Raw genomic sequence first — 27,923 nt, 5'->3', positions numbered from 1 at the left:
GAGATTGAACTGCCCACTCAGTCTCCAAAAGTTAGATAGGGCTAAATGGCCTCGCCTACTCCCGTATAGGAATAAAAAGGCGTTAGCTGATTTTTTTTATTTACAAAATGCTACTTTTCACCAGTCCATTTACAAAAGATCGTGTACTAAAAGTCTCCTTAAAGATATTACATGCTATTCATAGGAACCTCTCACTTGATCTGCTATTCCAATGTGTATTATGTCAGCCTTAATTCTTTTCTATAGGTACTTCTATGAATGGTAGATTTCAAGTTTATTTTCACTAAACTTGAAATTTACCATTCAATCATTCATTTTCCACTAAGCCTCTTCAAACGAGCAGCAGTCCAGAGTCCTGACGAAGTGTATCTCAACAACTATAATCACCAGCTTTTCAAGATGGTGGTTGTAGTTGCTTTCACCAATGGATTCTTTATCCTTTAATTCTTGTTTTGATAAAGTACCATAATGGTATAGGGTCTACATCCTTTAAGGTGATGGACTGATGTCAAGGTACGCTACGTGTTACAATTAATCTTCATGTGTTTTATTTATGCATTACCATGAAAAGAAATGAGACAATTTTAACATCACCACAACACTTCCTGCTAACTATGATTCAAAACATTATTCATATCTCAGTCAGAAAGGTGTCTCAACTCTATTCAAATGTTCTTTTTAGAAACTCTTCAATCGTTTAAAATTTTCAATAAAAACAAAACAACATTAAGGTTGCAACTACATTTAATATATAATTTATCAATATATCTCTAAATAACTGTACTCGTCTACGTCAGATATCAGTCAGTGATTTGAATGAAATTTTAATTATTTTACATATATCTAAGCCACGAAAGTTATTGCAAACCTACTGAGACACTTATGAAATAAGAAAATGAATATATATTATTTTCTTTTCCGGGTGATAATTATCTTCTTTAAAACAGCATCCTATATATATTTCGCAGTAAATGATATACATAATATTTCTATATAGAATGATAATCTATAGAAATGTTTCTATTTCTAGTCTAATTTCTTCGTTTGCTTTTTGAATTGCCTAGTTTTGAAAAATTATTTATGACGTGTTAAACTGTAGTTAAGGCCGAGGCGTTTTTAGTAAAATAGTGTTTATCTAGTGTCGCAAATATACAATTAAAAAGGAAAAATTGAGAGAAGAAAAGATCGAAGCCTGTAGTGATTATTATTTCAATGCGCACAGATTGTATCTGAAAACAAACAAGTGGAACAGTTTTTAAATTTTATTTTGCAACATTCGTTACATTACCATATCTCCCCCCCCCACACACACACACTCCTCAGGAAATTTAAGTAATTTCTAGAAGCAACGTCGGGTATTAGGCTTAGCATTTCTATTTACAGTTAATAATAACACCAAATCAAACATAAATCGTGGTTACGCTATACAGAAACCTTAACACAGTAGCTGAAAACCAGAAATTGATTCATCTTTCAAAAATTAAAGCAAGTATTAACAAATTATGAACTTCCATGGATTTCAAAGATTTATTTTGAATGTTAGCAACCATGACGGGCTGTAATCGAACATGGTGTGATTCGGACGTAATGAACATCGATGAAACACCATTAACTGCATCAAGAAAGATGCACAATCGTATTAAGTTATCTATTAGGGCTTTGAGCGTTGTTTCGGTTACTCAAACAACTCCATGATAACTTTATCGAGAGAGGACGCCGACAGATTTAACCTCACATTAACTACTAGTGGAGAAGATGAGATGTATTTAGCGGAGTAGAGTAATGTGCCCTCTCCCGATGAGTCCTTAGACACTTTATAGGTGTCACGTAATACTAATAATTACTACCGAAATTCTTTGAACTATTAGTTATTTAATCTTCATTTATATAGCTGACAGTGTTTAACAAGTTCAATCATATGATTATACTTTTAGTTGAATAAATACATTTTAATATGTATAACCAATATTTAGCTAAGTGCAACAAAAATAAAATACAGTACAAACATTATAATTAATGAGAGTCTAAAAGGTGGTGAGTCGTTCCAAGTAGTTGGGCAGAAGCAACACTTACTTTACAACATTGCCGCCTGTTGTTGCATGACCTAGTCGCCTACTTACATCCCAGAGAGAGAGAGAGGAATGTGCTGTAAGTTGCCCTCACAGAAGTTCGCTGTAACTTGCAGTTCTATTTGAATATACGTTTACGAAGATTTTTTCTTTGTGTTCAATAATACGGAATGACTAGCTAGTCCCCTAATGCCAAAGACTTCTCCATAATTCACTTGGACATGCCAATTCGACCAATTCGCGTATCCTTCTCTGAACCAAGTTTTCAGAAAAGATTTCAGATAAGACAATAATAGAATTTCTAATACGAAATTAAATAATTACTTTATTTAATACAATTATTGGTATTAAAATTTTCATTATTGTTATTACTAAAGTAGCGTTATAACATAACGATAGAATTGGAGTAATAATAACTACGTATTATTATTATATTATTATTATAAACAAAGAAAATTCATACTTGAATTTTCTAATATACTAAATTAAGTACTTTATATACATAAGCAAAATAGGTCTTACGTCTTTACCAGTGACGATGAATTATTGTGAGTTTTAACTGTACGCTAACATGAATTGCTTTGTTATTCATTGCAAATACAGTTCATATCCTTTTACTTCTTGTTCGACTTACCATTTCAGTTTTTATTTGGTGTCAAAACAAACTGCTTCACACTAAGAACATCAGCTTTTTAACACGATAAGGATCTGAAATTTTGACCTTAAATTCATGAGATAATAAAAAATTAAGATTGTCGGAAATTAACCGCAAATCAATGAACACTACAGTAGAGTTCATTTAACGATGCATGTTTATTTGTTTATTTTTAAAAGAAGAGAAATTTAGATTTTTTAAAGTCAAGTGTTCATATATTAAAAAAAACATGGAAAATATGTTTTTCAATTATGATTAACGAGATTTTTAAATTTCTTTCTTTTTTAATTTTTGAATTCATCTCCCTGTTACCACACATCGAGAGAAGAGCCGTTTTTTTTTCCCCAATTACGAACGTTATCGGGATTCAGCGCATATGACACTCCTTAAAGGGAAGATTGTCACCGACCTCGCGATGTAATCCCAAATGTATTATTCCCAATTATATGTTCTTTATTATTATTATTTTTATTATTATTATTCTTTCCCCCAGAGGTCCTCCTTCAATAATTCACTCCACCAAGATAATAACGGAAGGTGTTTTCTGAAGGTTACACCCTCAATTTCAGCTAATCGTGACTAACATCTTACTCACCGGTAGCGGGGTCCTTATCCTCCCCTTTAGGCGGGGATGTACGAAACTTCGCGTGACCCATTTCTCCAAACTCGTTTGGCAAGTTACGGGCAGAACGGATTTTTGCAGGGAGTGACGGCATGCTGGTCGTACGTTCGTCTTTTCACAGGCAAACTGGCGACCGAGTGAAGAACATATAGCACTGAATTGGCGGCCATACCTGACCTTAATACTGTGCTCTTACGTCACCGTACTCTACAAAGGTCAACCGACCACTGACAATGGAAAGGTAAGTGGGAAACGCTGAACTTGAAATTGGTTACTGCCCTTTGCGATACGATTCTACCCTTAGTTTGGGTGTGCATACGTGGAAATAGCATCCCATCTGCCATTTACCATGGCTACCTACCTGCCACTGCTGAACAGTGACAATTATCTTTCCTATTCCAGCATTATAGCCAGCAAAGGTTGAGCGATTGGTGGAGCCTCTGCTACTAATGGCTCTGCAAAAAGTTAAGCAAGTTTGAGCGCGGTTAGTAGTTGGAAGGTGATCAATCGTTCGATGCTGTTGGCACACTCTCCCTCGATGAGTCTTTGGACTCCCCAAGGTGTCAAATAATAATAATATTCCTTCACTGTTGTGTGTATGATCAATGTATGGCTAACATTACCGCCATCTTGAAATAAATATTAGGCTTGGCACTTGCTCCACCCTGTATTTATGGACGCTAGAGAGAGAGAGAGAATACAAATGTTGAAACATATTCACCACTTACTCAATCCAAACACAAGTATGCTGATATTTGCTAAGAGAACCAAATACAGTATTAATATGCAATCCCACGTAATGATTACATCACTATTCGGTGATGTATTCATTACGATTATGATGTAGATACTGTGGATACCTTTTTTAAGGGTGTATTTCCCTTTTGAGATAACCTCCATACCGATAAGTTTATTATTTGTTTCAAAATCAAATAAGTAGTCAACGTTTACTAAACAGAACACATGAATACTTCTCAGGGATTTAAGAAAACAGCGTGATTTTATAGAGATGGTTTTAAGGATGTTAATATTGGTGAGATATTTAATATTACATATAAATATAATTCAAATGCTCACATTAATCCTTTAAACTTATTTGTATTATTAAAAAAAATTATTTTATTTTTAGAGATATTATTATTACTACTACTACTACTATTAGTCTAGGATTCATCGTGGAAGTTCCATTCTATATATAATGATATATATGAACTTGCGTTTCTGTTTGTAAAAGTTCCTTTTGTCCAGTAGTTTCAAAAAAAAAAAAAAATTAATTAATTAAAAAAAATCCATTACTAATCTTCTGGTGCACTGATAGCAAACCTGTAACACATGATTATGTAATAGTTGACATGCCATCAAAATATATAAAGAAATTAAATTCATTCTCATACGTATTTAAAAGAAGAAATTGTGTAGTGAATTTAAGGTGTTTTTCTGAAGTGAAAAGAAAGATAAACTGGCCAAAAATGAATTAACTAATTTGAAGTTGATTTTTTTTTTTAATTTTCTGAAGGATAACAAAATTATATTATACAGTATCTTAGTGAAATTAATAAATAAATAAAATGTCTTACATTATACTACATTAATTTAAAAAACAAACATTTATACACTGATATATATATATATATATATATATTATGACTTAAAGTCCGCATCGTTCGCCTTTAGAATAAAAAGAGGTGAAACTTTAGCAGAGAGTCAGAAGGAAGAATCAAAAAAAAAAAAAGAAAAAAGCTTCACTTGGCCAGTTTTAGCTGTTGATCCCCCCCCCCCCCCCACACACTCAACTGTTTCATAAACAGTCGTCTGAACTTTTCGGTCTTAAAACAAAAGTCACAAAAAGAGGAAAAATGTACTAAAATGGTAAATAACAATAATGGAAATAAAATTATTTAAACTACTATAAATAAAGCAAATAAATAAGATACATAGATAAATAATTAAGATGAATAAAGAGTATAAAAATATAATAAAAAAGACTGTAAAATTGATAAAATCAAGAGAAGAGAAATTACTAAAATATAGAGTCTTGCATTTCAATTTGCATAATTAAGTAACTAAAATGGAGGATATTATAGATCCAGTCATATTTTATAGACAAATATAAAAGTAAAGTTAAGTTTCGAAATTTTACCAGAGAGCTTATGAAAACAACTTTCGACATCGGAGTTGCCTTCGTATGCCGTATATAGCAATTTGATCATTCATCTATCGATGCATGATCAAATTGCTGAGGGTTTCAGTTACGTAATTTAACTTCTGACACGAGATTGCTACAGCTCTGATGCCACAGGATATATAATTCTAAGCTCTTTGTAAGTCTCTTTTTATATCTGGCTATAAAATATGACTGCATCCATAATACCCTCCATATTCTTCATAAAGAACCTACAAAATCTAAGATGTTTACAAAAAAAAGTGTATCGCTGTATTCCTACAGGAGCATACATAATGAACTTGTAGGAGTATTCCTACAGGTTCATTTATTGAAAAAAAGATCCAATGAAATGGTTGTGAAAATAGTACCACTATCAGGGACCAGCTCGGACAATGATCCCCAAACTGGGAAGAAGTATCCAAAGAAATATTTAGTTAAAATATCTTCTGTATTGATCTGACGCCATTGCATTGGTTTGAAATGAGTTAGTTTTACGATACAGAAATTTAGTAATTTCTGTGTAGGGAATACAGTGCAAACGCAACAAGATTACAGTTGGCTTTTCCAAAAGTTGGGATTTCTTTATTTTTCTTTTCAGATAAGCAGGAAGACTACTGACCACGCTGAACACATTTCTCTTTAGCCAATATGCTAAAGAGAAATGTGGACCGAATCGAATCCGGAGGGGTTCGGGCGACATTATTTGCATATGCCATAATCTCACTTTACTTGGAGATTATCGGCAGAGCACACGTACAAGTTCCTGCATTTTTCATAAAAATGATTTTTAATTGCAATTTTAATAACGTGTTCCGATCATGAATCGATTCACCCAGATACGAACAAGATAGAACAAATTTGCTCTAGTTTTATGTGACAATTGACATTGGTGTCTTTAGGGGTGAAGCAAGATGCTTTTCATATTCCCCGCTATCTGTTGTGGTTACAGTGAGTAAAATTTATGAGCAGTTTGCTCGCCCTGATTGGGCATGGAGATTATGCATCGCTATAGGAGGTTAATATAGCTTTTGGTCTTCTATTTTTGAATATGTCCGTTGCCTCGTATGCTGCAACTTGCTGAACCAAATCGTTGGAATGTATAGACGTCTTTAGGAAGAACTTAGATGCTAATGATTCCAGGAAAGAGAAAATATAGGGAATATTTGTATCTCTATGAAGTTGATTGTTTCTAACATACCATGGGACGTTCAGAATCATTCTCAAGCACTTGCTTTGTACTCATTGTATTTTGATAATGTTAGTATTAGAGGGGCGGCTCAAGACTGGAGAGGCGTAGGTGATGATAGGACGAATCGTCATCTGGTGTAGCTGCAATTTGATTCTGTTACTTAGCTTGCTGTTTCTATTAATTAGCGGATAGATCTGAGCGATGGCTTTAGATGCCTTTGCGCACGCAGACTTGATGTGTTGGTCGAAAGTTAGCTTTTTGTCGAGAATTACACCCAGGTATTTTATTTCTTTCTGCCAGGGAATTTTAGTATTGAATAGTAACACATCTCCTGCAGGAGATATTGGCCTTTTCCAGAAAAGAATGGCTAAGCTTTTTAGGGGGTTGACTTCTAATCTCCATTTGGAGAACCAATCTTCCAACTTTAGAAGGCTTTCTTGAAGCTTTCTGGTAATGAAATGTGGTCAGAGAGATCTGGTTAGTATTGCTGTATCGTCCGCATACAGGACCATAACGGAAGACATCGGATTGTGCCGGATGTCCCACATGTATATAGAAAACAGCAATGGAGCTAGTAGGGATCCCTGCGGCACTCCAGCGAAGATACGGCGCTGGGATGAGGTAGAACCATTGATTTTGACTTGTATTGATCTATTCTGAAGATATGAACGGATTAGATGAGCCATTTTTAGTGAGATCACGGCTGAGATAAGTTTGTGTAGGAGTTCGAAATGCCAAGTTTTGTCAAATGCTTTGGATAGCTCAAGAAAAACAGCTCCTGTGCACTGGCGCCAGTTATAACTGGTGTTGATGTATTCCACAATTCTGTGGATTTGCCGGGTAGTACTATGGTGTTCCCGAAAACCGAACTGTTCTTTAGGGAGGATGTTTAGGACATTTACTGAGGTTTGGAGTCGTGAGAAGATGACCTTCTCCGCAACCTTACCCAGAATGGAGATAAGAGTGATTGGACAATAATTTTGTGGTAGGTGTGGGTCCTTGCCTGGCTTATGTATAGGAATTACATCAGCCAGTTTCCAGGTGGAAGAAAAATAGTGAAATCTTAAGATTGCGTTTATTATAATGGTCAGGTGCACTACAGCTTTTCGGGGCAACAGCTTGATCACCTTGTTTGTAATGCCGTCTGGTCCAGAAGCTATTTTGTTCTTTAAATTTTTAATAACATTATATATATCACCAGGTGATGTGGGTGCAATGTGGTCAGTACTGGTATCAGGATGGTTGAATGAGTGTCTGACCTGTCTGTGAATTTTGTATGTGTGATTGAAGTCTAGATTTCCATATGCAGGTTTGTACTGCTCTTCCAAATTTCTTGCCATGGCCTCCGCCTTGTCCACATTATTGTGTACAAGGCCCTGGTCAGAGAGTATTGGGGGAAGAGATTTGCCTTTGTTTTTGATGTTTCTTAGTAATCCCCAGGCAGAGTGATCAGTAGGTGAGAGATAGAGGCTAACTTTTCTTCCCACAGATGGTCTCTGTTAGCCTTGAGTGTATCTCTCACAGCTCCAGTAAGTCTGTTTAGATTTGTTTTATCTTGTGGCGCACGAGTGTTACGAAATCTTTTTCTGGCTCCGTTGTTTTCCCTGATCAAGTTCATAATGTCTTAAGGCAAATGACCAGGCTTGTGGACAGATTTGTAGAAGGTGGATACCGTTATGGCGGAGTTAATTAGTTGGGAGAGGCTTGTAACAGGGCCAATACTATCCCTGAGCACATCCGACAATCTTTCCCCCGATATATAAGAGTGAGGGAAGACAGGTATTCTTGTCTTCCCAACTGAAGTAGTATTGGGTTGTGATCAGATGACAACTCATTTAATGATCTTAGGCTGTACCGAAGTTTAATATCTTGTAGGATAGCTATATCCAGGATGTCCGCAGTTCCAAACGTACTAAGATGAGTTGGTTCGGTGGGGCCTGCCACAACAGCATTGTGTGATCCTATGAAGTTGGAAAGGATGCAACCGTTCTTGTTGGTTGATCTGCAATTTCATGCAGGGTGACTGGAAGTCAGATCCCCGGCTATAATGGTGGGTTCTCTGACGCATAAGATGGCATTTAGGTCAGAGTGTAATAGAGTTTTTAGGGGTGGGTTGTAAGCAGAGTATATATTCAGTCTGCCAGCCGAGCTGGTGTACACCTCCACGCCCGTGATCTCAAGGAGGGTTGTGTCACAGAATTGTGCTTGATGTAATTTTTAATGAAGATGGCAGTGCCCTCTGTAGACCAATCTGTCATTTCTGTATAGGCGGTAACCCATTATTTTAGAGTTATCTGAGGGTCTTAGATGAGATTCGCTGATTAATATAACATCAGGTTGATATCTGTTAGTGAAATCTTGAAGCTCCAGAATTTTGTTTCTTAGGCCTTTTGCATTCCATGTAATGATCTGCAAAGAGGCTGGAATAAGTTTGTTTCTACTCATCAATTAGCGCTGTGAGGATGGCCTGTGTTTCAGGAAAAATCTTTTGGTGGAGGTTGCTGAAGGGTTTGACAAGCTGGAGTCTTGTAGCATGTTGGCTAGAGAGGCTGTAATAACAGCTGTTAGGTTTGTAGGTGCTGATTTGTTTGTATGGACCACGTCAGCATAACTTCTTGTTTGCTTTTGGTTCACTCTATCTTTGAAGGTCTCTGACTGTGGACGCTGAGTGTCTAGCTGTGGTGCAGGGGCCTCTGGTGTTCTAGAGGAAGAGGACTGTTTGGCTGATTCCATCCGTCTATTTTTTTGGGTGCCGAATGCATCCTTTGTAGTTGGTAGGATGTGGGTCACCGTATTTGGCACATTTAGCCGAGGCTGTTTCTGGCTTTGTGCAGATATTGGTTGGGTGGCTGTCCCCGCATTTCCAACATTTAAATTCAGCTTTACATAATTTCTGGGCATAACCAAACTTTTGACACCTATGTCACTACCCAGAAGATGCCCTTTTTCGGAGTGGCTCTGGTGTGACAATGAGCCCGCATATTGTTTTCAAGTTGTAGATATTTTTACATATGTTATGGATCTCTACCAGGACTAACGGCATGGGAGATTTGTTGGATCTGTACATTCTGGTGACCTTAACTGGAGGTAGATCCTGTAAATTAAGATCAGCAACTATATCTTCTGTATCAATGTCTTCTCAGACGCCACGGAGGACCACTTTTAAATTTTTCTCTGAGCTGAGCGAAAATTTATGATATTGTATACCTCTATTGTCCATTTCTTTTGTTAGTCGCCTGTAGTCTATCACCGTTGTAGGATATATCTTTATTCTTTCGTCCACATTTTTGGCCTTTACTTAGCCAATATGTAAGTTGGACATTGTTGATCTTAAAGCTGCTATCTGTGCTTCTCTCTTAATATAATCGGAGGCACATTTTATTTGGGAGAAGCAGTGTAGTCCGAAACTTGATCCTGTTGTTCCATTATGTTGTCTTTGAGTGGTTCATCTGTTGTTCTCCGCTTTTTACGTACGCGGACTTCTTGAAAATCAGAAGCAGTGGGGTTTGCCGATTTTGACTGATTTTCCATAATCTCGGCGTCAACGTCTGTGACACCTGCCGGGGGAAACGTATCATAAAGTTTCACCTTTCCTGATCAATTTTTGTTGAGTAGTTCGCCCAGTCTGATAAATTCCATATATACTTCTTCAAACGTTGTCTCGTTTGGCTACTGATCTTAAAAAAAAAAGGAAAAAAAACACGCTTACTGTGCAGTTGTAGCCTTACAGGCTCTTCTGCAGGACTCTGAACTGTTTTGATAAGAGTACTGATTCAAAATTGCATGATCTTACAGACATTATATAATAAACGCAAATCTAAAATGGCGAGATCTCCCCCATTGAAGGCCTTTCAATTCGTGAACGTCGAGTTGTAGGAAAATCGACTCTCTAGTTTCATGTTCTTAAAGTTCTTAAAAGAACTGGGAGATGGACTGAGTCCTTGACTCTTTATCCCGTCATCTGAATGAAGAAAATCTGTGTGGATGGGGTGTTATTGAGCTAAAAGCTCTAGTCATGGCTGAGTAATGGCATTAGCCGAGCCTCAATTAAAACTTCATTGGCTACAGCATTGCCAACCGCTACCCTGGAAGTCCTAAAAAGGACTGGATGTTAATGGGCGACAAAGCCCATCATATGAAATAAAACAAATGCGTTGCAACTTCTTAGCATTTAGTTAAAATAATATTAATTTTTAAATAAATATTCTATAAATTTTGATTTATAATATAATATACATATTTATTTAAAAAACATGTAAATGCAATACGGTCTTTATCGAACAGACTGATAAAGTAAACATAATTTCTTAGCAATCAATTTATTTTGAGCATTCTGATCAAGACAATTTCACATATTCTTTGTGTGTGTGTGTGTGTGTGTACACTGACCAAATATAATTGTATTTCTTCTGAACTAAATTAATAAAACAAAATGCAAATTTATATAAAAGTTATGTATTTTTAAACTTATTTACACGTTAATTCAAGTGAATCTAAAATTTAGAACACAGATTTATTAATTAAAATAAATATAATAGAAGCTAAAATAAATACGCAGAATAGAAATATAAATCGAATTACTTGCCTCGGCATTATTCATTTTTTATTGATGATTTTGATATGTAGTTTAAAAAAAAGATTTGCGAGCATCTTAAGAAAACAACTTGCATTTTTATAAACCAACAACAGAAAAGAGATGGAACAATATACGAACACCAATTCAAATTCTGAAGTAGAATTCTACAAAAAGTAACAACAACAAAAAAAAAAGAAAGAAAGAATGTATTAGAATACCTTTTTTGCCATTCTCTCAAAGACTCCTGCCGAATCGTATACATCCTAGGAGAAAAGCAGAAATCAAAAATCAATTTATCTTCTTTGATGACACGCATGCATGAGGTATAATTAACAGGACAAAACTATCAGTAAAAAAAAATTAATCAGCTGCTTTGTGATTGGCACTGCATTGTGTAGATAGGGATCGCAAATTAATTTAAATAGCATATTTCTGTAATCAGAGAACGTACAGCACAATGCACTGGGGATACCATTGTGGTTAGCGATGTCATTTGTTTTGTCAGAGGACAAAGCAGATGTTCGGATTCAACCATGCTCCTATTGTGATTGTCATGTCCTTTTATAAATGCACTAACGAGTGACTTGCCCATTCATTTCTTAAATATCTATTTATTGCCTTGCCCGATCATGAATGCTTGATCAAGGGGTATTGTTGAAGTTCGGGTTATATAATAGCTTAATTAAAAGTAAATTAAGTAACCTCCAGTGGTGACTTCTGTAAGATGACATATGTAACCGGACATGGAACATAATGCCTCTTTAGTGCTAATCTTCTGTATTGTGTCCATCACTGCTCCATTACAGTTGGACAATCCTTGACATATGCGAAATTATGAACGATCTGTGTGTGACTGGGCGTGGCTCATTTAATTAGAAAAACAGTTAATGAAGAGGACTTGGAATGGTGGACGTGACCACTCAATGAGAGATCTTAAATTGATATTTTTGAATCATCATACGCATCTGCTGTAAGGATATTGGTAGAGGCATGGTGTTCAGAATGCAAATCCTTTTTAATGAAGTCTATTTTGATACTTCAAAAAATGGTAGCAGGAAGAAAAACGTAAAGACACGCAATTTATAGATAATGGTGGATTATGACCAGAGTTGCCTTTGTAATCATCAGTGTTGTCTCTGTATTTGCAAGTCTATTCTCAGATCATGTTTTAAATGAGAGAAAAATCAGTTTTTTTTTGTTGAAAATAATCAAACAAAAAACTTTCATCTGAAGCCCAAGACTGGTTAACATCCCTTACGTCAAAACAGCTCCACAGGTTTGAATCTAGATTTTTCTAGCTGGAAGACATCTGATAGAAAGATTAGCAAAAATTGGTTCTCTTTATTTATGCATTTATTTATTTTTGTTTTTTCAGGGCCATTTGTATCATCAGTTCGTGTTTTCTCTTCTTCAGCATTTGTACAGGAGACAGACGCAAGGTAAGCACGCTTAATGTCCTCTTTTGGTTTTTCTTACTTAGAATAATTGATGTTTTAAATCACTTAAATTCATTCAGTAGATAAGCAATAAATTAGATTTCTTTATGAAAAAATCAACTAAATTCTATCACAAAACAGACTGTAAACACCATGGAATGCGCGTGGTGGTACTATCACACTCAATCACTGTAAATGCGCTATTACCAATCTAATCCACAGTATCCAACCTTTCCCTCTTTTAGGAGCCATATTCAAAGTTATTTATTTATTGATTGATTGATTGATTTCTCGGGCCGCACTGAGTGATTTGAAAAAAACATAATTTATGAAAATTATAAAAATACGACATCATTTTCATATACGAGCAAGTTTATGAAAAATAATTATCTCGTTGGCTTACACCTTATAGTTTAGTAATTAAATTTTATAAATAGAATATGTTTTAGAACACATCATCATCATGCGTATCAAGGATTTAGGCCTAACATGGTCTGTTCCGGTCTTAGAAGTCATCGTTGAATCGTTTAAGAGAGCGTCCTGGTTTTCCTTTTCCTAATGGCTTGTACTTTAAGGCTTGTTTTGGTACTCTTTCTGTTTTCATTCTTTCAACGTGTTCCATCCATTTATGTTTATATTTTTTAATTTTTTTCTATTACTGATTCTTGGTTTAATTCTTTCATAATTTCTTCGTTTCTTTTGTGATCAAATAGAGTATATTTTGCAGTTTTTCTCGTAAACTTCATTTCTGCTGTTGTTAATCTTTGTTTATCTTTTTGTTTTATTGTCCAGATTTCGCTTCCATACATTAAGACCGGTGGGGCTAATGTATTGTATACTTTTAGTTCGGTTTGTTTCTGAACTAGGTTTGGGTTAAATATAGAATTAATTACACCCGTTATTTTTAAATATTTTGCAGTGTTTAGGTTTATATCATTCGAATACATCCTTAGAACAGAAATAGCCCTTACAAAAATTATCCGTAGGCCATATCCGGCCGGAGCCCGTAGGTTGGATCCTGGTTTAACTTATCCATCCCCTTAAATCTGCAAAAAAAGTGTACATATCATTGTAAGTAGATGCTTGCAGATACCATTTTCTTGGACTACGGAAATTGTAAGTATATGAAGGTAGACTCATATAGTCCAATAAAAAAAAAAAAAAATTAAAATAATAAAAACAAAGTTAGAAAATAATACGCACAATAGAAAAAGTATTTCTCGGCTATTTAAGAATATATAAACGCTTATATCACGAAATATGCACTGGAAATCTATTGCACGTACAAACTAAAGAGTTATTCAGTTTATGGCGAAATAAACGAATTTATGACGAATGCCATTTCTTTCTCATCTTAAGTCTTCCATGTGAAAAGAACTGTTCTAGGCCTGAAGACATGTTGTCAGGTTATTGAGCTCTTCTCTGGGAAGAGTTGTTCCACTGTCACAAAAATGACCTCGAAGGCATTGCAGGGGAAGAATCGTCTTGCTTTTCTGTGAGGAGATATCTCGTGCAGCTCAAGGGGATCGATGAACGATGAGAAAAGCGAACAAAAAATTGTGGGTAAGGGGCCCCTTCCCTGAAAGAAATGTACCCGTGTGAGTGTAATTCCATTGGATTACATTGAGGTCAAAGCTCTGCTGGAATGTTTACCTGATATCTTCTAGGGAAGAGTAACATTCTGCATGACCAAGAAGAGTGTATAAATCCCTTCCCCCAACAGATACACAAGATATAGTAACAACCATGCACTTCTACTAAATGCTGCTTTTATGTAGGATGAAGAAAAATAATAATAAAATCTCTCGAAACAACAAAAAAAAAGATTTCAGAAACCGTTCACGATTGTGTAATTCATGACCACGTTTTCAGCCATGTGGTTTGATAAAAGATTACAAAAAAAAAAAAATGCCCGATTGAATTGTATATAAATGCAACCTCAACATATGAATATTTTTAGATAAAACATTTCATTTAGATAGTTCCCATAAATCGCTCGGGAATTTAAAACTGAATTGAATTTCATGTTTCGAGATGGTGAATTTCCATTTAAATAACATTATATTAAAAAAACTCTTAAAAAACTTGCTGCGTCTTGAAGTAAATGTTAAAAGTGTATTCATTTTAATCTTTTTTAATTTACAGGTGCAAAATTTAAAGGGCATCATTTTTTCATTCGTGAAATTCAAATTAATAATCGCATTCACTTCCAAAATAAACCAAGTTTGGCTAGTATACGATTCAGATGAAGACTTTTCATTTTGCTCATAACAAAGCAAAAGATATTCGGCCAATCATTGGCGTTAATTAGCGTTACTAAGGTTATACCCTATTTTTCTCGAATAAAAAAACTCTCCTTTCCGATGAAATGTGTACTGTATATATTTAAACTGATGACAGAATATTATGTTAAGTATGTTTTAAAATAAATTGTAACTTAATTTTTGCAATATTTTTAGAATTAAATTTTTGAAAACCCACCTCTCGCTAAAAAAAAAAAAAAAAACCTTTTGATCTTTCTTGGGTTTCACTTCTTTGACTTCATCATCATACTTTTTAGAGGACCAGAAACGTGATAATTTTTACCAATTATCATGTGATTATCACAAACTATCTATGTTGATTTTAATAAAATTAATAATCTTGCAAATCACACAATTTAAAATGCTTCGTGTATACCAGCAATAAAAGCAAATAGGGGAGATTAAGACAATTCCGCATGTGTGTGTGTGTGTGTGTGTGTGTGTGTGTGTGTGTGTGTGTTAAAAGCAGGAACACGAGTTATATTACGGATCTATTTATCAATAAAATTTGGTAGTTTATTATAATAAAATTCGCTTTCTAGCGCTGAATACATGAATGGCTTCCATCCAAACCCGTTAATCAAGGAAGCCTCGGAATATAATGAAGCAGAAAGATACAAATATAAAATTGATATGAAGATCGAAACGTCGGGATATTGAAAATAATTAGTTATAACACAGTTGTAAAGTCCACAATTTCTGAAATGAATGCTGATCACCGTGTAACACTAAAAGTCTATCTTAATTTCAGCTGAACACAACTAACTTCACTGCCCTCAATGGGCGAGCATAGAGCTCACAAACACTCCATTCAAAGTTCTTTCATTACAAGACAAAGGGGAATATGAAAAGCAATTTTGCTTCACCCATCTAGCCAGAAATGTTAAATGTTTAATTAAGAAGTACGGGATTTTTAGAAATTTCCGACAATAGCTTTGGTTACAAGGTGTATTTTGATTTCGAGTTGACTGCGTTATCAAAGGTCACATGATTTATTGAGAAAAAACAGAAACGCCAAAACATTTAGATGTTTTTTTATGTCGTTTTGATTAAATAAAAATTCTCAGTTCATTTTAAATTATTAACAGAAAAAAATTCCCCTAATTTATTAATAGTCATCATATTTTTTTTTTCTCCAAATGTTCTATAGTTTATTCATCTTACGTAATATTTTATGCGGTAAAGCATGCGTTTGTTGAAGCACGTGATACTATCATATGCACGAAATTATGATTACTTTATGTTTTGATTATCAATAAACGTCATCCTGTCATCACGTGTGATGTCATCGAGACTTATGCTTTAATCACTTTTTTTCTATAGCATAGTGTAACTGAGAGGCGATTTACTTAACTATTCAGGTAATTTCGTGTTTCTTGATATCGTGAGCGATATTTATCTAGTACTGATTGCATTCAAATGATTATATTATAAAATGTAAGTAATTGTAACTGTTAATCCCAAGCTTTCCGGTTGTGCTTGGGATTAACAGTTGGTGTATTTATAATACTAATTTTATTATTTTAAAATCTGTGGATAACATTTGTGAACCAGAGCAGCCCACTAGTGTTTCAAAGACCGGCAATAACCCCACATAGTCGATAATGGACGATTCTGGGTTCTAGAGAGTGAAATGCTACACTTATTCAGCATGAAGGACTTAAACGACTTTATACAACACTTGAACAGAGATAAAGCGCTTGACCTATTCAAGAAGCTGTTGAAGAAGTTCGACTCTGATACAGATTTAGGAAGCCCGAGAAGCTGGGCTTCCTAAACCTGTATGCACAAACAAACGATCCCGAAAGTGAAGAAGAGGATACAGATGGTGAAATCACATCCCCACGAGGAAGACTAATCTACGCAAGATGTGCCAAGCAACAAAGAAAAGCCCCCCCCCCAGAAATTCTACGTGACAAGGAAAAGTGGACCTTAGTTTCACTGATCCACAGGGAGTTAGACAAAATGTCTAACTCCTGGGCCAAAAATACAGATGAGATGAGGAAGTAAAATTCGAACCCCACCATATATTCTCTCTAAGTAGCGAAAGAAACCTTAAGGTGGCGTTCCGAGGGCATCACCTCTGATGAGATCACCGCAGACCTCGTTAATTAGGGCTTGACCCCAATCAAGATAAGCAGGATGCTCAGAACCGACAAAAAAACCAATGCCACCAGTGCTGATAGAAATTAACAACACCCAAAAATAGATTTACAAGCTAACTGCTGTCTGCGGTCTCAGGATAACCACAAAACCATTCAGAAAGAAAGCATCAGCAGGGCAATGGCACAGATGCCGAAAGTTTGGCCATGCCCAAAAGCCATGTAAAGCAGAGTACATGTGCTTAAAATGCGGAGAAAAACATCACCTGCACCAAGTCAAGAACGACACCAACCAGATGTGCCAATTGCGGCAGGCTTTATCCCGCCAATTATAATGCATCTTCCATCCAAAAAATCGTGGGACGGAAAGAACTACCCAGCTACCTCCCACGGCCCAGCACCCATCACCCACAAAAAAGATAGATGAAGCTGTGAATAACTTAATGAATCAAATCAACAAAGCACTAGCAGCACTCACCAAAATCACAGTTACCCACACAACCAAACGGCACTCAGAGGATATCATGGACTTAATCAGAACTAAATACAAAGTCAGGAAGAGATACCACCCAAGTAGTATGGGTGGCGGTTTGAACAAGATCAAGATCAAGATAAGATAAGGAATCGTGACGTGATTGGTTGATGACGTCATTGTGTGCATGGCTTCATGGGTGTGGAATGTTTGGAATTTCCCTGTGGGCAACTGTGTCACTGGCTTCAGTTCTTGTGTTTTGGTTCGCGTATGGGATTATGGGTGATGGTAGAGATAAGGATTCGTGTTGTGATTGGTGGTGCCATTCTGACAAGATGAAGATCAAGATAAGATAAGGAATGGTGACGTGGGTGTGTGTTGTTTTCAGATGTAGATAAGTGACGTCATTTGTTATTTGTAAATAAATGTCGTCATTTGTTATTTGTAAATAAGTGACGTTGTTGTTTTGAATGGAAAGGATGATATTAGTGGATAAGAAATCGTGTCGTGATTGGTGCTCACTTCTGACAAGATCAAGATCAAGATAAGATAAGGAATCGTGTCGTGGGTGTGTGTTGTTTTCAGATGTAGATAAGTGACGTCATTTGTTAGTTATAAATAAGTGACGTTATTGTTTTGAATGGAAAGGGAAATATATTAGTGTATAAGTAATCGTGTTGTCATTGGTGGACACTTCTGACAAGATCAAGATAAGATAAGGATCGTGACGTTATGTCTTTGTGTGGTATTTTGGTTTGGCTATGGAATTGTGGGCTATGTTTTGAGATAAGATATCTTTGAATTTTCCCAGGGTGGCACACATCTGTCATTGTCGTCTATGGGAATTCTTAGAGTATGTCGTGATGGCGGGTGTGATTAGATTTTTCTGAATAATTAATTATATACTAGTGTCACTCAAACATACGGGTTTTTTTTTATTTTTTTTTATTTTATATAGATGTTTGTACTAATTTTCCAATACATTTGGGGTATTTGTTTCCTGTTAAAGGGTGGGAATTCTTAGAGTAAGTCGTGATGGCGGCAGCCTTTCGAGCTTTTCTGAATAATTAATTATATACTGATGTCACTCAACACACATACTTTTTTTTTTTTTTTCCATACCTCATCTGTATTTTCTTCTATATACATATTCTAATCAAGTTCATATTTTATTCATAATTCATCCGGATATTTTGATTTGTCTAAAAGTAAGATAAGGAATCGTGACGCGAATGTTTGTTATGAGATGTAGATAAGTGACGTCATTTGTTAGTTGTAAATAAGTGACGTTATTGTTTTGAATGGAAAGGGAAATATATTAGTGTATAAGAAATCGTGACAAACATACAGTTTTTTTCTTCTTCTCTAGATGGTTGTACTAATTTTCCAATACATTTTGGGTATTTCTTTCCTGTTAAAGTGTGTGAATTCTTAGAGAAAGTCGTGATGGCTCTCGTGTTTCGATCTTTTCTGAATAATTAATTATATACTTAAAGTACCTGTCCTTAAACACACACACACACACACACACACATTAGACATAAAAAATCGCTAATGTGTCCATGTTGATACTCTAATATATAACCTATGATTATTCTTATGGAAAAAAAAAAAAAAAACTATTCAGTATTAGAATTACGCTTACCAAACAACATGTGATCAGTTTATGTTTAAGTTAAAAATGTACTTACAGCTTTCCAGATGACTCTTCGAAATTCGATTATTCCAAAATAGTTCAATTTTATATCCACAACACAACACAAACACAAAAACCACAAAGAATGAAATTTCTGTAAATACTGTAACCTGAACTAGTTACTTCGTCCTTTAGATTACGGAGCGTAGATGGTGAGGTTTCGTCATTGCAATATCCCCCAGCGAGCGCTTTTCTTCAAAGGGGATGACATGAGTCACATCCGTAAATTGGGAATTTATTTTCCAACACTGAATATTTCTCATTAAGCCTTTTACAGTAGGTTTTCTGAATATTCCAATTGTTGATTAACATGTATTCACAGAACACAAACACAAATCTGAAAAGAACATTTCACTTTTTCATTATAGCTTACTGTGGCTAACATATATTCACACCACAAAACACACAAAACATAGGAGTTGATAGATATTTCTGTAAATAACCACAGAAAAGCTAGTGGACTACTTAATTTACTTTAGTATCCGTTTGGTTCTCTGTATTAATCTTTCCCACGGGTGTCCATCCTCGGTAGGAAGCTCTATGCGCTGTTTTGTTTAGGGTAAGTGTTATTTCCGGTTTCGAATTCCGATTGCTGTTAGAGTATGGAATTCAGACAAGTGAAATTTTTATTTATTTTTTTTTCTTCAAATTGATTGGTTATTTTCTGTATTTTACTTTTACAGGTCATATTCTAACAGAATAACTGAGCAGAATTAACAAATATATAAAGTATATGAGAATTTATTTTCCAACACTGTATATTTCTCATTAAGCCTTATCCGGTCGCCTTTTGTTGTACGTAGGTGAGAAAGCGTGTGTTTTGTTTCGAACTTTTGGTTTCCGCTGGGAAATTACCAATATAACTATTAATTTACCTTCGATTCCTTGTGCTCTTAACCTATTTCTGTAAGTAGAATTTATTTATGAATTATTTTCCCACACTGTTAGTTTTCATTCATTAATCTTGTTTGTAGATAACGAACAAATAAGACTTTTAATTCAATGAATCAAAAAAAAAAAATTCTCTGGTTACTTTGTGGCATGAAATTTCACAAGGAAAAAAAAAAAAAAATGTTATCTTCCTTCTTAAATTTGTATAACACATCTACGACACCCAATTTGTTCATTTAATTTACACATTTTATTGAACAAAATATTATTTACAAATTGTATTTACTGAATCTAACAATACAGAAAATAAATAAATTGAAAAATACATCAAAGGTTCTTCCATGGTTGTGGAATTGCCATCGTATGGTTTTGACAATGTGATTCTCATCTGAAAGTTAATTTTCATTTGGTGTTTGTTTGTTGGGAATTTATTACTGTAGTAAAATTAAGGGTTGCATATTTATATTTTCGAATCCAATACGTATACTTCAGAGAATTATTAAAAGCACAGAATCTTTCGTTATGTTTCCAAAAGCATTTAAAACTACATGTTATGTTTTCACGTTTCGGGCATCCAATTTCATTTAAATCAAGAACAGGCCTCCCTATTAGCTTCGTTAATGTTTTTGATTTTTCTCTTCCTTTGGCAAGTAATATATGATATTTGCATGTTGATTCTATCATCCAATCTCTTAGTTTGTCCAAATCTAGTGAACCAATTTCCCACTTCAGCTGATGGTTATATTTTATTAACCAAGAATTCTGTTTTTTAACTCTTTCAGGTAATTCTTTCCAACTACAAGATGATTTTGTCACTGCATATCTTACACTAAATCCATCAGAAATACAAATTTCTTTAGGAAATAAATTTGAACTCTTATTCAGCAAAAATTGTACATCAATTATCCCAATGATAAGTGAAAATTCGTATTTTTCACCCACTGTCGATTTTTCATAATCGTTTTCCTTCATTCTTCTTCTTCGATTACTTCATATGGCACCACAAATAAATAGTTATTTATTATTATTTCACTGATTATTAGCTCTGATCGTATACTTTATGGTAACTTTCGTTTACAAAATTCTAAACAATTAGAACTTTTCACAAAGAAACTTTCAATGAATTTGTGGCTCACCCATTATTTTTGCATTACCAAACACAAATCACAAAACAACAGCTGCAGTGGCTGAACGATTACCTTAAGTCCAAACTCATTCGACTCTGGTATTTTCTTATAGTACTGTTTACACATACCATCCCCTACCCTGACCGTTCCTTCAAAAATGAACCTTTGCGCAGATGACTCAACGACATGTTTTCACATGCTGTTGGATATACTGTTGGTGTGTTTTTATCTTACTTTGTGTAGGGAAAGGTAAAATTTGTATATGTGTTATCTGTAGAGTACAAACATTTTCTCTATGCCAAACTTTAAAGAAGTGTTAAAGTCACGTTTTGTTGGTTTAATTAGATGCTTCTCTCTTTCTCTCTCTGTAAAATAACCAAATTCTAACAGTTCGGATTTTCGATTATGTGAACGATTTGTTTTCAGATAACTCAAATAATGTCAATAGATAGCATTAGAAAATTTCTAAAATAATCAATACATGGATTTTCGTTTTCAACACTTTTTTTTTTTCCTGTCCTGGCATTAATTTCACAGTTGTGATTTTTTTTTAAATAATTAAACAGAATTGCATTAAGATATAAAGTTGTGGATTTAAATATCAAGATCTAATCAGAATAACTGAGTAAAAATTCACTGTGGAAAAACACAACAACAAAAACACACATCTTTGTTCATTTAAGTTTACAAATGCACATTTTATTTTGCTGAAATACTATTTACAAGTATATTCACTGAGAAAAATTCGAAACATGTAATTACCTAAAAATATTTCACAATATTTAGTTTAGACTCTTAACATTTTCCAAAGAGTTCAATGAATAAAATTTTTGTTACTCACTGTTTCTTGGTTACATTACATCAAAATAGCTGGTCACGCAAAAGAATTTTGAAATCAGATACCTTGGTAACGACACTTCCATACGTTTGATATTGTGTCAGTCTGGAAATGACACCATGCCTCGCTAAACATTCTGTGTATTCTTTTGTCAGCAAATATACACAAACAGTTTTTGTAAAATGTTCGTAAATGTCCCAAAATAAAGAATCTTTATCGAATTGGATAAAATCTTGAAAGTCTAATTTTACCATTGATGAATTTAAATGTTGAGCGATAATTTTTCCCATTAAACGGACAGATGGTAATTCAGTTTCCAAAAATAGTAAATGATTATCAATGTCGTACATTTTTGTTGAAAATCTCTCAGCTTCTTCACAACTAATAGAAAAAACCTTACTTCCATCAGCTCCTGTATCATCAAGTATTAGTTCCCCATCTTGGCATTTCAGAATATAACAATCACCGAGGTCCATTTCATAGTCAACTCTTCTTTGCAAGTAGCCGAGGATATCAGACCACTTCCTGCGTAATTTTTCCCAAGTGGTCCAGGATAAATACATTACAATGTACGCGTCTTCTAAAATAATAATCGGTTTCCATCCTTTTAGAGCTAGGTGAAGAGTTTTGTCTCGTGCTATTTTCCTGAAGAAAGAAAATTTCAATGACTTTTGTGGCTCACCCATTATTTTACTTTACTTTACTTTCCTGGATTTTCCTGGATACCAATCACCACAACACAATACGATAACTTCACAGGATGAACGAATTGTCGTAACTGCAAAGACACTTGACTCGTTTATTTTTCCTTATAGTACTGTTTACCTGACCCTTAACCCTGACCGTTCCTTCCAAAATGAAACTTTTGCACAGATGATTCATGGACATGTTTCTACATGGTGTTGGATAAACCATGACGACAACGACGGATGTGTGTCACCCTGGGAAAATTCCAAGATATCTTATCTCAAAAACATCACCCACAATTCCATAGCCAAACAAAACATGACAACAATGTCGTTATGTGTTTGGATATTTCTGGGGAACATATGTCTCTCATACTGTGATATCACAGAGGGTGACAGATGTCTTCCCTGCAATGCTCCTCCAACCTAACCCCATCACCCTAGTCTCTCACCATCCCCTCTCCTCCAGATGATGTCTGCTCAGCCTAGTGGAGATGAGTGAGCTCATCGTTTGCGGATATCTTTTAGTGATGTCACCTCCAATTGATACTGATAACTTTTTTTGGGAAAAAAAAAATTTTAAAAACTGGTTTTTTATGATAACTTTTTAGGAAAAAACACGTTTTTTATGAAAACTTTTTTGGAAAAAAAATAAAAAAACGCGTTTTTTTATTATCATCCACTAATATCATCCTTTCCATTCAAAACAACAACGTCACTTATTTACAAATAACAAATGACGACATTTATTTACAAATAACAAATGACGTCACTTATCTACATCTGAAAACAACACACACCCACGTCACCATTCCTTATCTTATCTTGATCTTCATCTTGTCAGAATGGCACCACCAATCACAACACGAATCCTTATCTCTACCATCACCCATAATCCCATACGCGAACCAAAACACAAGAACTGAAGCCAGTGACACAGTTGCCCACAGGGAAATTCAACATTCCACACCCATGAAGCCATGCACACAATGACGTCATCAACCAATCACGTCACGATTCCTTATCTTATCTTGATCTTGTTCAAACCGCCACCCATACTACTCACCCACAACACAAGAGCCCCACCAGACAAAAAAAAATCCTAAACGGCATGAACAGCCAAGTTAGAGAAGCACTTCAAAACCACAGAAATCAGGAATGGTTAATATAAAAAAAAAAAAAAAAAAAAAGCACTCAACCCAGAGGATCATACAATTTGGAAATTCCTGAGAATTCTTCGTAGCAAACGTAGATCGCTCCCCCCATGCAGGCCAAGCAAGGAACTTCACACACGGATATGGAAAAAGCCGAAGCTCTAGTGGACAATCTGGAAAAGCAATGCAGCCCATCGTACGAAAACATACGAAATCATTTATAAAGTTCATGAACAGGTTAAGCGCACCTTAAGGAAGTCAAAGGACAACTCAGAACGCGTCATTCCCACTATGCCAACAGAAATAATCAACATCATAAAGCATCTCAACAACAAAAAAGCACCAGGTCCAGATGGCATCTCCAACAAAATTATGAAGCTGCTCCCACGAAAGGCCATAGTGCATCTAGTCAACATAACAAACACAATACTAAGCATCCAGCACTTTCCCACAGCATGGAAAACCGCCAACCTCATACCAGTAGAAAAGCCTGGAAATAATCCCCAACTACCCCAAAGTTACCGACCCCTCAGTCTGCTATCCAATCTAGGAGAAGTCACAGAAAACGTCATCCTCTGAAGATTACAAGAAACAACAAATAAATTAGGAATCATACAAAATGAACAATTTGGTTTCCGACGAGAGTACAGCACAGTACAACAAATCCACCGACTAGTAGAACACATCACAAAAAGGTATAACTGGAACCTGCGCAGTATTTCCAGACGTCGCTAAGGTCTTTGACAAGGTCTGGTATTAAGGCCTTCTCTACAAACTCATAAAAGCAAACATGCCAATAAATCAAATATGGTTAATAAAAGCATACCTCAGCGAAAGAACCATGCAGGTTAAAGTCAACGGAATAATCTCAACCAGGCGTAAAATTCTAGTAGAAGTTAAACAGAGCTCCCTGCTGCCCCCTACTATTCGCAATCTACATCGCAGACATCCCACAAAAACCCGAGAACAATCATTATAGCCATATACGCAGACGACACGGCATTACTAGCAAGATCTCTCCGCCCCCACGTGGCAATCCGACGACTCCAGGATAGTATTCACTACACTGGAGAAATGGTATTCGGACTGGAGAATCTAAGTGAACCCCCACACAAGCTCAGCCATACTATTCTCCAGAAGGAAAGCCCCATCAAAGATGACAACCAGCTCTTCGGAGAAAAGATTCCATGGCAGACACAGACAGAAACCAAATATCTCGGAATACAACTCGACAAAAAAACTCCGATTTAACAGCCGTATCAAACTAGGTTTAAAGACAGGCTAGATTAGCAAACTAGATACACGAAACAAGCTACTACTACTACTATATCAGATGGTGATACGCCCTGTAATCACCAACGCCTCCCCAGCATGGAGTCAGACCTCGAAATCAAATATTCTAAAGTTGCGGCGAATTCAAAATAAATGTCTACGGATGATTCTGGACGCCCCATGGTTTATTAGAAACACCCAGATCCATCGAAAGGCCATAATTCAATACATCTTCACGATTTAGCAGGAAAGTTCTTCACCAAGATTAACACGCACCCAAACCCACTGATCCGACAAGCTGCCAACTACAATGAATCCAATCACTGCAAATACAAAAGGTCAAAGACAGTCCTACTCCCAGCTGAACACAGCTTACCCCACAGCTCCCAAAGGGTGAGATAAAGTTCACAACCCCCTCACCCCCAAGTTTCCTTACACAGATAAAGGGGAATATGAAAAGCACGTTTGCTTTACCCATCTAGCCAATAATGCTGTTGTTGTTCTACAGGTTTGCAGAATGATATAGGTTTGTTAAAAAAAATAATAATAAAATAAAAAAAAACCACGAAAATACTTATATTTTTCATAAACGTGATATGGATGGAAAAACTACTTGCTTTAAAGTGGCATAAAGTAAAATTCTGTATCAACGTGGAGAGACCTGTTATATACAGAATATATATAAATCGTGTCTATGGGCATCTAGAGTAGGTTTTCTCGTTTTATTTACTTTTAATCCACAAAAGCCTACAAACCAATCGTACATTAATACCATGGGTAAGTGAGATCACAGAACTTCTTTTCCAAGCTACTTCAGACATCCAATAAGCAGTGGTGGTCTCACACTTGAAGATGAATTTCATCTACCACTTAAGGACATTCCCACACCAAACATGTCTATGGTGAGATTCAAACCCATAGTCCAATGAGTGGAGGGCGAATACGCTAACTCTGCCAACCAGATGGTCAGAATTATAACAATGCGTTTAACCAAAGGTCAGAGTGGACTTCTAAAATATGAAATTTAGTTAGAAACATCTTATAACCTCTTGTAAAAAAAAAAATAAATAAATAAAAAGATTTAAAAATGGTTGGTCAGGTGAATAGAGTCTTCTCCACTTCACAACCTGCAAGTCACCATTTCGAATCTCATTATGGCATAATGTTTGAGAACGTGTTTAGGTGGTAGATGAGTTTCATTGTCCGGTGTGAGTTCACATTGCTCTTCCTATTGAAGGCATAAAAAAAAATTTACTGATAAGTAAGATGATTTTGTTTTTCTCCACCAGTAATACCTTCTGGTTTTGATTGGTAATTTAACTAAACTACAACACGAGGTTTCACGCGCAGTATACTGAGTAGATCAATATTTGTGCAAATTAAAATCAATAACAACAGAAAACTATCTTTGTAAAAAAAAAAAAAGTTTCGTTTTAAATTTATGTTGGTTAAATATGAATAAATATGAACAGGCCACTTGGCCTAATACCGGAAGGGAAGAAGAAGAATATGAATAGTGCTCATCTATCATTGACGGAAGAGGAGGAAGGATTCCTAAAATATTATAATTCACAGTTTGTGTTGAATTTTTTAGGGAACGGCCTAAAATTATTGAGAACAAGGATTTTTTTATTTATTTTATTATTTTTTTCTAGGAAATTCCATTTCGCCGTCCCGAGCCACCTCTCTATTCTTACGACGACCTTCCCGTCACAAGTTTTTCATGTAAAGGAAAAAACCAAGGAGGTTATTATGCCGATATGGAGGCTTCCTGCCAGGTATTCCACATTTGCGTGCTTTCAACCAGCGGTCAGCTGGATGACCAGAAATTTCTGTGCGCTAACGGAACAGTGTTTGATCAGCGGAAACTCATCTGTGAAGACTTCCGTCGGGTCAAATGCAACGAATCGGAAAAGCATTACAAAAGAGGGATAAGCTACTTGTTGGATTTAGAAAGACGTAGGATTCTGGAGGATGAGAAAACCAGAAAATCAGTCAAGATCGACCTGGAGAGATTGAGAGATTAATGATCGCGACATATCCTTATTGATCGAGGATAACTTTTTTTTTTTTTTTGGAAGCTGAAGTTTTTATTTGTTTGTACATGACTCTGAAGAGGAATTTCTAAATGTATCCAGAAGCTCCTAGATGGCAGCACTGCAATAAGAAAGCTAACCATACCAAGTAGATATGCGTGTTCGAAGAATGATTTCTGAAGCAGAATATCGTGAAGGAAACAGGAATTATTAAACTGATAGGACAGATATTCCTTTACTTGTCTAAAAAATAAAATAATAACAACCCCATCATTATATATCATTATCAGGTGCAATAAAATAGGTTTGAGAAACTGAGTTTATTGTATACTAAATCTTTGAATAGTCATGAAGGGAATTCAATACACAAAACTAGCGCATCATAAAAGGAAGAAAGTTGTAGGATTTGAAATCGGTATAATTCTGTTCATAAACACTGTTAGTACGAAAACTTCCATACTGTGAATAAACAACAGAATTTTGAAAGGCCAAAAAAGCTTTTTACACAATACACGTCGTATGTAATAGTAAATACTAATTTACTATTCTTTTGTATTCAAATTTCTGTTATTGTTCTTCAAGCCAAACGGATGTAATATACGCCATAATTGAATAAAAATTAACACTTGTCTAAT

The 27,923-nt window shown here is 35.3% G+C and overlaps 1 protein-coding gene across 1 annotated transcript; it reads left to right on the top strand.

The window, feature by feature from the left end:
* Nucleotides 1-3,579: 3,579 nt before the first annotated feature.
* Nucleotides 3,580-27,279, top strand: LOC150108883 (uncharacterized). The gene is made up of 3 exons (XM_090414433.1): nucleotides 3,580-3,587; nucleotides 12,651-12,714; nucleotides 26,908-27,279. Exons 1-3 carry the CDS (start codon nucleotides 3,580-3,582, stop codon nucleotides 27,277-27,279), a joined length of 444 nt encoding a protein of 147 aa, XP_090270559.1.
* The last annotated feature ends 644 nt before the right edge of the window (nucleotides 27,280-27,923 follow it).

This window comes from Typopeltis vanoorti, chromosome 2 (genome assembly GCF_054136105.1).
Source record: "Typopeltis vanoorti isolate ZY-2024b chromosome 2, IOZ_Tvanoo_1.0, whole genome shotgun sequence".
Lineage (NCBI taxonomy): Eukaryota > Metazoa > Arthropoda > Arachnida > Uropygi > Thelyphonidae > Typopeltis > Typopeltis vanoorti.
The sequence above is the reverse complement of the archived record's forward strand: the minus strand, read 5'-3'. Positions and strand labels throughout refer to the sequence as shown.

What these genes read in the sequence shown, in the direction of transcription:
- LOC150108883 (XM_090414433.1), top strand. An exon ending in GTACAGGAGACAGACGCAAG is followed by an intron (nt 12,715 to 26,907) that starts GTAAGCACGCTT and finishes ATTTTTTTCTAG; the next exon opens with GAAATTCCATTTCGCCGTCC.